This window comes from Sinocyclocheilus anshuiensis, unplaced genomic scaffold (genome assembly GCF_001515605.1).
Source record: "Sinocyclocheilus anshuiensis isolate Anshui unplaced genomic scaffold, SAMN03320099.WGS_v1.1 scaffold1518, whole genome shotgun sequence".
NCBI classification, from domain to species: domain Eukaryota; kingdom Metazoa; phylum Chordata; class Actinopteri; order Cypriniformes; family Cyprinidae; genus Sinocyclocheilus; species Sinocyclocheilus anshuiensis.
Genome location: NW_015548194.1, coordinates 283,946 through 298,673, shown reverse-complemented (window position 1 = coordinate 298,673; position 14,728 = coordinate 283,946). Strand labels below are relative to the sequence as shown.

Genomic DNA, 14,728 nt, shown 5'->3' with positions numbered 1-14,728 from the left:
CTACCTGAAAAACTAAAAAGCAATTTATTTAATTCGAAGGCCTGTCGTTATTTTTTATTTGTGCTATCATTATTAATTTCTTTATTTGTTCTTATTTTATTACTGACTGCTTACATGTCATTTTTTATTCAATTCAGAGTTTGAAATCAGGCTATCTCGTGCTACTGCACCAAAATTACCCCACTGTAAAATTAAAAAAACACTGAGTGAGCAAAAATTTGTGAGATAGCTAGTTATAATGGTAATTAAATAATGTTTACATATGTATAAAAGCCTACATTAAAATCTGTCATATAAATTGGTCTCTTCATTAGAAATTAGCCTACTGATTGCCACCATTGATGGACAAATTTTTTTTATAATATTAAAAATATCCGTATGACATTATACTCTGCAGTTCTTCCCTGCTGTACCGAATATCTATACTTTTCAAATTATCATATCGAAGTTAGAAATTCAAATATTGTGACAAAATTAATTTTGTAGGGTGCCACAAGTTTGTTAAAATTTCCAAAGGGTGCTGCGACTAAAAAAAGGTTGGGAAACACTGATATAGAGAACCCTTCTCACACTAAAGTACAGACATGTTTTCTTGAAAAGACATGAAGGACTGAATATGAGGGTGCTGTCACACTTGGTCCGAACCCGAGTTAGATTGCCCTAAGAGCTTTTATTAAATAACAAAACAAAAACTACCCTAACAAGGGAATACTCCGGAAAGGCAAGACAAGACAGGAGACGACACAACTAGAAACCAACAGGACCTCAGGAACATTAGCCCCGACACTAAACTGAAACTAAACTAGACAGGAGTGCTGGGATCTGAACACCACACTGCGCAAACACAATCAATCACATGCTGTGGGAGGGACCAGGGAGGATCCGGTGCATCGGGAGTCCTAGTGGACAGCCAGGGCAGGGCCGGAGGGACAGACCAGGGAGGCTGCGGTGGGTCAGGAACCCCAGTGTAGTGCCAAGGGTGGTGCCAGAGGGAAAGACCTGGATGACTCTTGCAGATCAGGAATACCAGCACATGGCCAGAGCGAAGCCAGAGGAGGGCAGGACCTGGACCATGGAGGCTCCAGGGCTGGAACAGATTCTAGGACTGCCTCCATGGCCAAGACAGGGAGAGAAGGCTGCAAAATAAACCAAAAAACTACTCCTAAAGGGGAAATACTCCAGCAAGGCAAGACAAGACATGACACAACTGGGAGCAAACAAGACTTCAGGAACAGTAATCAGAACCCTGAAACTAAACCAAAACTAAACTAGACAGGAGTGCTGTGGTCCGAACACCACACTCCACACACACAACATAGCACATGGACCTAGAGCACACAGCCCAAGCACACTGGAGCCCTGGCGGATGGCTAAGGTGGTATTGTGGGAGGGACCAGGGAGAATCCAGTGGGTTGGGAGTCCTGCTGGACGGCCAGGTCGGAGCCGGAGTGACTGACCAGGGAGGCTGCAATGGGTATGGAACCCCAGTGGAGTGCTAGGGTGGTGCCGGTGGGACTGACCAGGATGGCTTCAGCAGATCAGGAACCCTCACCAATGGCCAGGGCAAAGCCAGAGGAGGGCAGAACCTGAATTTCAAGCCTGGAACAGATTCTGGGACTGCCTTGGTGGCCGAGACAGGCAGAGTGGGCTGCAAAATAAAACACAAACCACTCTATAAGGGGAAATACTCTGGCAAGGCCAGGCAGGATATGGCAGGACAGGACACGACACAACTGGGAACCAACAGGACCTCGGGAATATTAGTCCAAACCCCGAGACTAAACTGAAACTAAACTAGGCAGGAGTTCTGGGGTCCGAACACCATGCTCTGAACACACAACATATCACATAGACCGGAGTTCACACATCTCTGCCCCCACACAAACACATTCGTGATCTTTCTTCATTACAGGATTTCAAAACCCACCTTAAAACATATCTTTTCCTTTCATGTTTCTCTGACTGCATGATCTGATTCATGCCATTGATTTCATGTTTATCTGTAATTTTTTTTTTTTTTTGTCTGCTGTCATGTTTATCTGTTTTGAGATTGTAAAGCGACCTTGAGTTTGCAGAAAGGCGCTATATAAAATAAACGTATTATTATTATTATTATTATTATCTCAAACACACTGGTGAATGGCTAAGTTGGTGTTGGTGGGAGGGACCAGGGAGGATCCAGCGGGTCGGGAGACCTAGTAGATTGCCAGAGTGGAGCTGGAGCGACAGACCAGGGAGGCTCCAGTGGGTCAGGAACCCCAGCGGAGTGCCAGGATGACCAGAATGGCGCCAGCAGATCAGGAACCCCAGCAGATAGCCAGGGCGAAGACGGAGGAGGGCAGAACCTGAACTCCAGCGCTGGAACGGATTCTGGGACTGCCTCCGTGGCCGAAACAGAGAGAGTGGGCTGCAAAATAAAACAAAAACTACCCCATAGGGTAGGGCTGTGCAATTAATCGCATGCCATTGTCATGCACATCTAGTCAGTAAAGCCAGTTCCATGATTAGTAGTAAATCGCCATCACCTGCTTTCAGATGGAGCGGCATTTACTACACTGAGCTGTAGTTCACTGACAATTAGGCAATATCGCATTCATAATCACAGATGAATCGCATTCGACTATGAGCGCGATATTGCCTAGCTTGTCAGTGAACTACGGCTCTGTTTATTAAATGCCGCTCCATCTGAAAGCAGGTGATGTCGATTTACTACCAATCACGGAACCGGCTTTACTGACGAGATGCGCCTGACAATCGCATGCGATTAATTGCACCGCCCTACCATAGGGTACTACCCCCACCCAACAATGGACATTTGCATGTCTCCACGCTCTGCCACCCCAGATTTGATGCAGGCCTCTGTGTCTACTGGCACTCTGAGTTTGAGGATGTCATTGGCCCACCAATTTCAAGAGCTATCAAGTCCCACCAATTTCAGAGCTATCTCAGTTGTCATATAAAGAAATGTGTGCTTCAAAGAAGACAAAAATACAAGCATACAAAGCTCCTACTGACTAGGGGCACAGCATCTGGATGGGATGTGTTTAGAGTCTCTTGTCCAGTCATGGCATTTTATAAAACCAGTAAGCTACTCAAGGCACTGAGGAATTTTACTGTAGTTAGGAGGGTTCATATTGTGCTTAACCTCCGTACGTGTTAACTTCACTGTAATACTGCGTTACCACACCTTGGCTAATTTGTAGAACCTCACAATCCACTTCTTATTTGATATATGTGCAGACTGACCTTGTCTGTAGATCTGTTTTTCCTTTGTTGGCATTATATTGAGATAAACACGTGTTCTTAAAACGTTCTGTTTCTTTTTGTTCGCACTTCAAAGAAGGGCTCTGTCAGAGTGAATTAACCATGAAAGGCAGACAGTGGGGAAGGGTGTTATCTCAGCGTCTGGCCTCCAGCACGGAGCACAACAGCTCATCAACGCTGTGCATGCCACTCTTAAGTGCACTGTGAACCAGTTTTACCAATATCTGTTGAGAACATGAGGCTCTCTGGGTGAATTTAAATGGATTTTTGCACTCTTGAAGGGCGCTGCTGGAATGCACTCTATTCATAGGGACCTTCTGAACAAAAGTGAAAAGAGCAACTTCAACAAGGTGATGTATATAAAAGATGTGATTTTGTCATTTATGATCAAGGTGGTGAATTCCAAGAGGAACTCACTTTTACTTGGGATTACAAAACCCTCAAATTGCTCTTGTGTACTATTTGTTTAACGAATATCATAACTATATATATATATAGTTGGTTGAAAACTACATCGCTACATGGTTTTCTAATGGTTTTAAACATTACATTTATAATTACAATAATTATAATAATATTTAAAGTAATTAATCAGTTAAAATAAGTGTTTGGAAGCAATTTTTGTACATTTTGTATCAAACTTGATATCCATTATTTTCATTGGTATTGGTGTTCTGAATACTGAGATTGGTATTGTGTCAGCACTACTAGCCATGATTCTGTGTGTCAGAAAATCAGTATCATTAAACATAAATTACTTTAAATTACATTCTTTATGAGTTAATGGACACTGCATCCATTAGTCCTGACGAGCATAACCTTAAAGAGTGTGTAGGAGTATACCTACATTTACATTTCTACATTACATTAATAAAGTAACGCAGACGCTTTTATTCAAAGTGACTTACAATAGAGCTGTCAGAGTTGGTCTGCAACATACATGTCACATAAGTCTCAAATAGTTCTTGTGCTTTGTGCACAATATTTTGCCAACCAACCTTTATAAGGTTCCTCCTTATAAAGACATATTTTTGTCTTACTTCAAACTGTACATTTATCTGTTCAGTTGTCTGTTTCTTATTATAAAATGTACTTTTAACATATACAACAGTTGTTTTTAGTTTTAGTGTTTTAATTTTTTTAGACACGACTGGCTTATGGATATCAGCCATAAATATCGGCGTATCCCTACTTTATGTAATCATTTAATTTCACTATATATTCCAAAGCATTGTCTGCGGTACCCAGTGTCCGTCTCTAGGGCGATACCCTGAGTAGGGCGTAATGATGCTCAGTTTACTATGGAATTGACTCCCTCTCTCTGTTTCTCTCAGAGCTGACTCTACAGCAGGCTTTGCACCAGTCTGTATTCATGCCGTGTTCCAGCCCATCTCCCAGCATGCCTCACTGCTGGGATCAGCACAGCAAACTGCTTCCAACAGTGGCAGGCATCACAGCCAGTAAAGTGGCAGCGTGGAACGTGGATGAGGTACACAGAGCTCCCGTGTGAATCTGCATATCCCACGTGCTATTCAAATTCAAGACAGAATTAATGCGAGGTTTTATTAGATCAGTTGATTAGTTTTGGACTCAGTTAACTTCAGCTGCTGTCCCTCCTCTAATCCTCTTTGTTATTCTGTAGGTGATTGAATTTATTCAAGGACTTCCAGGCTGCAAGGAGCAAGTGCGCACCTTCAGAGAGGAGGTAAAGTATTCCTTTAAATCACGAGTGGAATCAGAGCGACTGAATCCTCTGGGAAATATTTAACTAGTCCTCCATCATCAGGTTTGGCAGCCGGAGTAACTGAAGCATTTTAGGAACAGAATATAATGCATAAGGAAGAGAGCATGGGGCATGATGGGATATGTGAGGAGAACGCATTGAAACCATTTATAGGCATTTCAAGTCATCCCACGTCACAGCATCATGCCTGTTTACCGCTAACAAGAATGTTAAAAAGGCCAGAGGGCTGCTGCTTTAAATAATTCTGCTCTCTGAGCTGCTGTCTGTCTGCTCTTATTTTCCATCTCTCTCCCCTCATGTTCACTTCTGTGTCTTGTCCTGTGTTTTCTAATTATATGTGCAAATGGGAGCTGCATTAATGAGTCCTGTCATACAATGGGGTGTAAAAGTCTCAGAGCACTGGTGAAAATTCATCTACTTTGTGTTCTTTTAAAAGAGTTTGTTTTATAATATAAAATGCCGATACTTATTAAAACAGCACTGGGATGTTTCACATATCTGAGTTTTGCTTATGAAATTTAGGCAAAATAACTGGTAATATTGTGTTTAAAATGTCACTTAACATTAACTTCATGTTTGTCAGGGTTTCCGCGGGTCCTTAAGTCTTAAATTTAGTTGTATCAGATTTAAAGCCATAAAAAGTCTTAAATGGTACAAGAAAGTCTTAATTAGGATTTCAAGAGGTTTTAAATTTGGGGACCGATTAAACTTCAAAAGGCAATGATTTCATTAAATAAACAGGAGCGCTGCTGCTGTGCTGCTTTGTGTACAGTACTGTTTCCGGGAAAACTGCCACTCCAAAAGCTCCTCCTGCTGGCAGAGAATGAATGTGCATTTTCAATCAGCCCTTCTGTTTTTGTTCAGACCAAAGTGAAAATCGACCCATATTTTTACGCAGCAAACACTCAGAATTGTAAATGTGAACAGGTGGATCGACAAGAAGCTAATGCTAATGCACTTTAAAAATCTAAACAACACATTAAGATATATTTATATGTTATTAAATTAATAAAATAATTGACTGGTAATAGTTGTTTAAATTAATGTAATAATTGATCATTTTGACTCGTTCCTTTTCTTAAAAATGGTTTAAAGGCTGAAATGTGGAGTTCATCATTTTACAAAACTTTTTGCTTGTGTGAAAACCTGTAACAGAACTGTAAATCATGGTTTTTAGACATTACCCTACCCCCACTTACATGCTATTAATTTTATTTGTGCAGGTCTTAAAAAGGTCTCAAAAAGTCTTAAATTAGATTTTTAAAATCCTGCAGATATTGAACTGTTGGTTAAAATCACTGTCACAATATTTGCATGAGTTTAATTACCTGCAGCCAATCCATTCCACACACACACACACACACACACACACACACACACACACACACACACAACTGATTGTGAAAATGTTTTAATGGCATACAACCGTTACCATTTAAAATATATATAATTAGCATAACAGTTTGAGTTTAAAATTGAATTGAAAATCTCACATGCATTTCTGAATGTCTTGGTATTTGTTATGTGCCCTTTTTTAATCAATGGCAGCAGCACTCAAAATGACATGGACATTTAATTTGTGAAATAGAAATTTGCAGAATCTTTAATTTTCTCTTCATTTTATGGCATAACCATTATTTGATTTCAGACTGTAAAATTTCTAACATCTTGTTTATTTCCAGGCTTTAGACTTGTGCTCTTAGACTTTTGAACCCCATGAACATTAATCTGAAAAGATCTTATAAGATGACAGCAGCTTTGGATTTACTGAGATTGCACTTGTCTCACATAATCACCCATTCCATTCAGTCATTGTGCTGTGATCTCATTAGATTTATTGCAGTGGTCTATCTCGTGATATGTTTGCTCCTCTCAACTGAACCTTTAAGTTGAAACCAATGCTTTTATCCTTTATTTGAAACACCATGTCTTTGTTGAAAGTGACCAACATCACATCGTGACACAGCAGCTGGATGTTGTCTACACTGGATGTGTCAAAGCTGCACGTCATGTCAGAATATGTACGCTGGAAAATATCCTGCCTTATTACACGGCTCTGTGGAATACTTGATTCTGATTGGTCAGTCGCGACATTCCGAGGTCTGTTATCCATCGATAACAACCGGTAAAAGCTGATAACACAGGCTCATCCGGGTAACTGAAGTCGGCGCTATACTCTTGATAGGAACAGTTTTTCTTGGTGGAAGCTTTGCATTTGGTTAGCTAATTAAATATTAAAACTCGATTCAATATTATATGTACAATTATTTAATGTCATTCTGGTATCTCTGACTCGCTTTCTCGTTTCATACAAACGCAGCTGCTGCCATTTTGCAATGATTGTTTTGTACACTGTAATGGATTATAAGATAACTAACAAACTAAATCAATATCTTTTATCGCCTTAATTGTAAATGTCCGTCTAGTTTGAACTTGCCGCTTGCTAGCAACTGCTTTCTTCACTGAGGCTTTGCGTACAAATATTTCAACTCAAATTTTCAACTTAAACTTTTGTGTCTAATTATTTATTAATGTAGCAAGTAGATGTTTAATAAGCGGGATAATGTACAGTACATCTAGCCGGTTGTTATCGCAGAATAACCCCCTTCAGTGTGAGACAAGTGCTGATCGCCCTGGCGGGGGTTACGTAACGGATAATGTACATCCAGCCGGTTGTTATAGCAGAATAAACCCCGACAGGATGTTTGCGGAGGGGTCAGACAGTCAACGATAGCGGAGTGACTCGTTAAGTATATAAGTAGTACCGGTCAAGATAACTCGTAGTACCCGGATGAGCGGTGTGTTATTCAATTTGGCGGTTGTTATCTGGGAATAACATACTGCTGGATGGCGCAATTGACCAATCAGAATCAAGTATTCCACAGAGCCGTGTAATAATCTGTGATAACAACCGGCTGGATGTACATTATCCCTTGCTGAAATCATAGTAAATTTTTTAGTGGCAATCCAGTGGTGTAAAAATGGTGCAACGAGGCACTTCCAGAGTAAACAGATCTGCTTATTATAATGGGAGGATGTGGTTTGTCATTGCAAGGAACAGATGCAATGTGTTACTAATTATAGGCTAAAACAAGAGTCCTACTGTTTGCGTAGTTTCAACGTCATCGGCACCTGGAGTACATCTCCACATCATCTCACACACTTCACTTTCACACAGGATAGTGCTGGCAGTTTAACAGTACAGTACATCCCATGCAATGGCAGATATGTGTGAACTGCTAGAGATTCTGCAATGCCGTTGATACCGCGGTACATGTATCTGCATGGCCATAGAGTGCTGCTGCTGCTTCACCATGGGTTCCCTCAAGATCTTCCAATGGGTTTTTATAATGGGTATTTGTGGTAAATATAAATGAATGATACATTGACGTTTCACTCTACAACATCAATTATACACACCCATACTGAAACACACATTTTGATTTTGAAGCAGTTATATTTATTTTTAAAAACATGTTTATAATAAGTAACTGGGCCTACATACGAACGTTTGGGGGTTGAGTTTTTGTCATTTACGTTGACATCAAAACATCCTAAAATGTTTACCACAGACCTCATTTTACTTATAAATTAGAAAAACCCCTTAATAAAAACCCAGAGGAAAATCTTGAGGGAACCTGTGGTGAAATATTATATTACATATTATATTTTAGATTACCTTTGCTGCCATTTCACTTAAAGTTCATCTTTAAAAACACTAATAACTTAAATAATTCTTAAATATAAACTTGACTACATTTCAAAATAAGTATAAATTTGGCATTCTGCAAATGATTATATGGTGCCTGAATTGTAGCATTTAAACACTTTTTTGATGTTTTCATTTTAATTTATTTACACAAATGATCATTTTAATATTGTCCAATTATTGTTTATCAGCCATAACATATAAAATAATTATCAACTTGTTTTTATCAGCCAGAATTTTAATATTGGTGCATCCCTAATCATCTGATCTTTTGGATTGTGTCTGTCAAGACCTAAATATGAAGAAAAAATAATCAGATGAAGCACCTTTCATTTATGCAGTATGCTTGAATTATACAAATCAACATTGACATTATTATTATTTTAAATACAAAACATTTTCCATTGAATTTCCAGTAAAAATAACTACACAGTGATGTATAATCACTAAATTTCATACAATACCAAATGTCTGTTTGCGAACAGAAATTAGATATTTGTTCTATTGCATGAATTTCAGCAAACATTAGTTTAGGACATTTTGTTGTAGAGCAAAACACCTTGAAATTACACTGAATTAAAGAATTGCACGGGCTATGCATCTTCTTCACTGACATACAGCTGTGTATGTTTATCAGCTAATTTATTGTTGTTTGGTTTCAGCAAATTGATGGCGAGGCCTTCCTGTTATTGACTCAGGTGGACCTGGTGAAGATCCTCAGCATTAAACTAGGGCCGGCTCTAAAGATATATAACTCTATTCTAATGTTTAAAACAACAGAGAACTCTGCCTGCAACGAACTCTGACCAGACAGACCGACAGAGTTCAGAACTGCTTCAGTCAAAGGGCTCGTATGAAGATTCATACAGTACACACCACACTATTATACATGATCAACACGATGTAGTTTATGTCCGAATGAGCAGGTTAAACACACATAATGACATTCAGAATTAATTCAGACAGCACAAGAACGTTTCTGCACTGTCATTAATAATCATATTTGTACGCACTTATTAACTCACATGATGATTTCAGGTAGTGCTCTTTCATTATAGTGTTGTCGGTGAGAATGTATATTTACTGAGGGGTTATCGGAGAATTAGCGCTTTTCTAAATTCAGGTGCTAATTGAATTCAGCTACATGCACTGAAGAGCCGCACAATGTCTGCTTATGACTCATTGTTTCTGTTAAAACTCTCCTTTAATTCATAGCTGTAGATAATTTTAGTGTTTTGAAAGAGTTCTGGATGGAGGACTAGCAGAAGGGGGTTGATTATCAGAGCATTAGATGAACACATGGATCCTCTTTGATTTTCTTGTTTCCAGTGTGCTGTGACGTCATATTAATGCATCATGCCACAGTTCTTTATTACGGTTACAGTCATGGAATTTCTTTTTTTTCTTTCTTTATCTATTTTGATACAATGGATGTAGAAATGGAGAATGGAGGGTAAAGCTACACTCAAGGCACAAATAATAATTGTGAGCCATATTTGGTATTTTGTAATAGAATGTAACTTAATACTCAGAATGCCTTCATGTGCACAGTGCATGAAAAAAAAAAGTGTAATGTACAAACGTATTAATTTTATTTCAGTTGCTGAGGTATGCAGCATTAAAATACATGAAATCTCACATCTATTTATTTAAGTTTAATACTTTGACTATATATATATATATAAAAAAGTGCTGAACATATGTCATTGTGGATATGTATGTTAACAAACCAAAACTGTTTGTGATGCTGTTTTTACTCACTTTTTAAAATGAGTAAACTCACGGTGCTTAGCTGTATGATTTCCCATATTCAGAACTCATTTATCATGTCAGTTTTTTTTTCATGCCATGAGAGCGTGTAATGAACAGTTCGTTTGGGGATTTAAAATTGAAATATAAAATGTGTAAATAAGCAATGGTTTAGTGTGGAAGTGCAGAACTGTTGGATGGACTACTAAACTTCACTGTAATTCATTTGAAAATAAACTTGATGATCGAAAGGTCTTGTCAACACAATGGTCTTTTTAATGATTGCATGGCATGATTAATATAATGTGCCATTTATTTTATTACTAGTTTATTTATTTGATAACATTTGCATATGATACTGCATTATACCTCTTTAATTGATTTCTTGACACCTGTTTCAAATTAGCAGATGTTTTAAACATCAGCTGTGTTCAGAATAACATTCTACCTATACTTACAGTGCAGTTTGTGCTTATACTGTATACATGGAATACCTTGATGGGTTTCGGCAAATCTACTACATTTGCCTTGTGCACCATTTAACAGAGCGCACTGTGGAATAAGGTATCCCACAGTGCAATGCACCTGATTTTGCATTTCCAGTGTGATGAACAAACAAGAAGGTCATATCAGCAGTAGTGTTCTCCTAAACTCATGATTTAATTGGACTGCATACACTACACAAAATTGGCTAAAAATACAAAAGCCTAAAAATCAGGTACTGGTAGAATTGATAACATAGTGAGAAGAATTACCATTACTGCCACAAATGTTTAAGAACAAATGTTTACTATATAATAGTAAAATACATAGGTGCCTTCAGTAATGATGTTTCTTCTCACCTTGTAAATGCATTCAATTTATGATATTTTTTATAACAAGAAGTTAATTAAACCGTCTCTCTCCATGTTTAATGTAATTGGATGTTTGCTGCACGTGTTCCAGAGTTAATCATAAACTTTTAGATCATACAATTACTAAAGTTAATTTGTGAGCATGTGAGCCCACTGATCTCATTATAGACCGGATTGGATTTGTTTGGTTTTGTCAACACTAAACCTACCCTGAAACTCCGAGTTTATTCAACTTGCTTCATGCAACAGGACACAGGCAAAAGCTCTAAACAAAATAGCTGCATACTGAAGAAAGGAAGATCTCATTTTTTGATGCATAGGTGCAAAATGGCATTCAGTGTAACATTGCAAGAACCTACTGCTTGCACCATACTCACTCTTATGTCTACAGTTACCAATGACTTATATTGTGTTGAGCCCTGGAGATGTTGACAAAAGTGTTGGAACATGAGTAATGACATTCTCTAGGGATTAATCTATTAACAGACCTCTACTGGTGATAGGGCAAGTCTGAACATGACTGTTGTTGAAAGGAAGCTTTATATTTGTCATGCGTACATCCCTTGCTTTAACCTTATTTATCAATGCTTATTATCCATTTCACACAGATTCATGTCACCCCTTCCCCCGTTATCTACAGTCTCGAAGATAAATTCCTGCTCTTGTAATCTTACAGTCTTGGTTTTAAGGTAAATATATTTGCTTTTAACACTCTGACCATATGAATGTTGTACATTCATTCATGCTTTGATCATCAGGGCTTGTGTTGGATTGTCAAGAATTGTACTATAATTACACCTACAAATGCAACCCATTCTATACACTACACAAACATGAACAGAGGCAGACATGTAGCTGTTTATGAGAAATGTTTTAAGATTAAGATTCACAATTTACAGACAATGTCAGAACTATTTATGTGTACATGCTATTTGCTTATTTTAAATTAGTGTCAGTTTAAGTGCTGGTGATGTAAATAATTGGGTGGAAGGGACTGCATCCGAGGTCTCTCAAGCCCCATTTACACTGCCAATGTCTCACAGCAACATGAATCCATCTCATTCATCTTCACACAACATACACTAAACAAACCAGCAAAATGTTAGACTGAATTATATATTCAGATACTCAAAGGAGTGACTGCTGAGTGGAACAATAGTGTTTGAAAAACTCAACCTTCACAGTGCTTATAATCTTGTCAGAATGCAGAAGGGAGATGAATTGAACACCACCTTAGTAACACCTACAGGCCACTGTGAGTATCAGGTCATGCCATATGGGCTAGTCAACACTCCCTCCATATCCCATGGGTTAATGAACAAGGTTTTCTGAGACTTGTCTTTGTTCTAAGCAATACTGATATCCTCATTTTCTCCCGCAACCTGACGGAACACAATCAGCATGTGACCCTGGTACTTTAGAAAAGTTAAAACCTTGTCTTTTCCTCAAAGTGTCCTTTCCACCCACCTCCTGTGTAATTCCTGAGCTACAACATCAGACATGGTGTAGATGGACTCATGGACTCGGGTACAAATAGTTCAGTCCTGGTCACTTCTTTCCACTGTCATAGTACATACAATTTTCCTGGGGTTTGCCAGTTTCTACCAAAGATTCATCTATAAGACACCGTGATCACAGCTTCATTCAACTCTCTCCTTAGTTCTAAGCCCAAGTCTCTGTCCTGGAAGCCCAAAGCCTCCTATGCCTTCCTTATCCCGACTTACCTTTGGTTGAAGTAGATGCCTCCTCTACATACGTACAAGCTGTGTTATCTCAACGACAGGGAGATCCAGCAAAACTCCATCCATTTGCTGCCTTCTCATGGAAACTCACCTCGGTAAAGCAAAATTATGACAACCAAGGGCCAGTTTTACAACAGCTTGTGCCAGTGCAAACCATCTTTTGGCATTAAAATAGTACTGTCAGGATTTACTAAAGACGCACAGTGAAGAATTAGCACTGAAAAGGCATGGACACAGTTATTTTTGCGCCTGACCTTACTGAATATGCATTTGTAGGAGTTTCCCTTCCAGACGCAAGAGGAGAGTATTAAATTTCCACTCCCATTAGCGCTTTTTTGGGAAAAAAAGTAAGTTAAACAACCTCCAATACCTCCAAGAGGATAGACGGCTGAACCCTCACCAGGCCCCATGGGCCTTGTTCTTTACAAAGTTCAACTTGACAGTCACCTGTCTATCATCTACGTCAGTGGTTCCCCAATCTGATCCTGGAGTACCCCCAAAAGTACTATTTTAGGTCTTGAAGTCCCTACTAATGAGCTGATAAGTTGAGTCAGGTGTGTTTCATTATGGAGACATATGAAATATGCAGTTGGGGGAGTTGGAGGAACTCCAGAACCTGGATTTGGAACCACTGGTCAAGGGCAGTGGTTCTCAACTCCAGTCTTGGGGACCCACTGCTCTGCATAATTTGTTTGTCTTTCTTATCTGGCATACTCAGTTTAGTTCATGGAGCTCTCTCCTAACGAGTTGATGATCTGAACCTGGTGTGTAAAATAAGGGAGACAGCCACCAACCAACAACATGTATGTTAGACCCTATTCCATCTAAGCTACTAAAAGAGGTGCTTCCAGAAGTCATGGATCCTCTTTTGAATATTATTAATTTGTCAATGTCATTAGGATATGTTCCAAAGTCCTTCAAACTGGCTGCCTCTCATTAAAAAAAACACAACTTGATCCTAGAGAATGTTAATTACAGACAGATCTCAAATCTCCCTTTTCTGTCAAAAATACTAGAAAAGGCAGTATCCTCTCAGTTACGTTCCTTCTTAGAGAGAAATGGTATCTGTGAGGATTTCCAGTCAGGATTTAGACCGTATCATAGTACTGAGACTGCTCTCATCAGAGTTACAAATGACCTGCTCTTATCATCTGATCGTGGTTGTATTTCTCTTTTAGTGCTACTGGTTACTTAGTGATGTGTTTTACACTATCGACCACAACATTCTTTTGTGTAGACTACAATTCGTAGCAGTGAATGAAGAGGTATCATATCGATCACAAGTACAGTATAGAGTACCACAAGGCTCAGTACTAGGACCGCTGCTTTTCACGCTGTACACGTTACACTTGGGAGATATCATCAGGAAACCTAGTGTTAGCTTTCACTGTTATGCTGATGATGCTCAGCTCTATATTCCTTCACGGCCCGACGAAACATACCAATTCGCAAAACTAAGGGAATGCATAGTTGATATAAAAAAACTGGATGACTAGTAATTCCCTACTGCTAAATTCTGAAAAAACAGAGGTTTTAATTACTGGACCAAAAACCTCTGCATGTAATATCCTAAAACACTGTCTAACACTTGATGGCTGCTCTGTCAATTTTCCATCATCAGTTAGGAACCTAGGTGTGCTATTTGATAGCAATCTTTCCTTTGAAA

At 38.9% G+C, this 14,728-nt stretch overlaps 1 protein-coding gene across 1 annotated transcript in view; it reads left to right on the top strand.

Annotated features, from left to right (window-relative positions):
* l3mbtl3 (L3MBTL histone methyl-lysine binding protein 3) overlaps positions 1–10,132 on the top strand; it is a 74,217-nt gene extending 64,085 nt beyond the window's left edge. Inside the window, exons 20-22 of the mRNA XM_016439788.1 lie at positions 4,599–4,753; positions 4,907–4,969; positions 9,380–10,132. Coding sequence (XP_016295274.1) covers positions 4,599–4,753; positions 4,907–4,969; positions 9,380–9,523 — 362 coding nt within the window. The 3' untranslated portion in view covers positions 9,524–10,132. The remainder of the gene's footprint in view (positions 1–4,598; positions 4,754–4,906; positions 4,970–9,379) is intronic.
* The last annotated feature ends 4,596 nt before the right edge of the window (positions 10,133–14,728 follow it).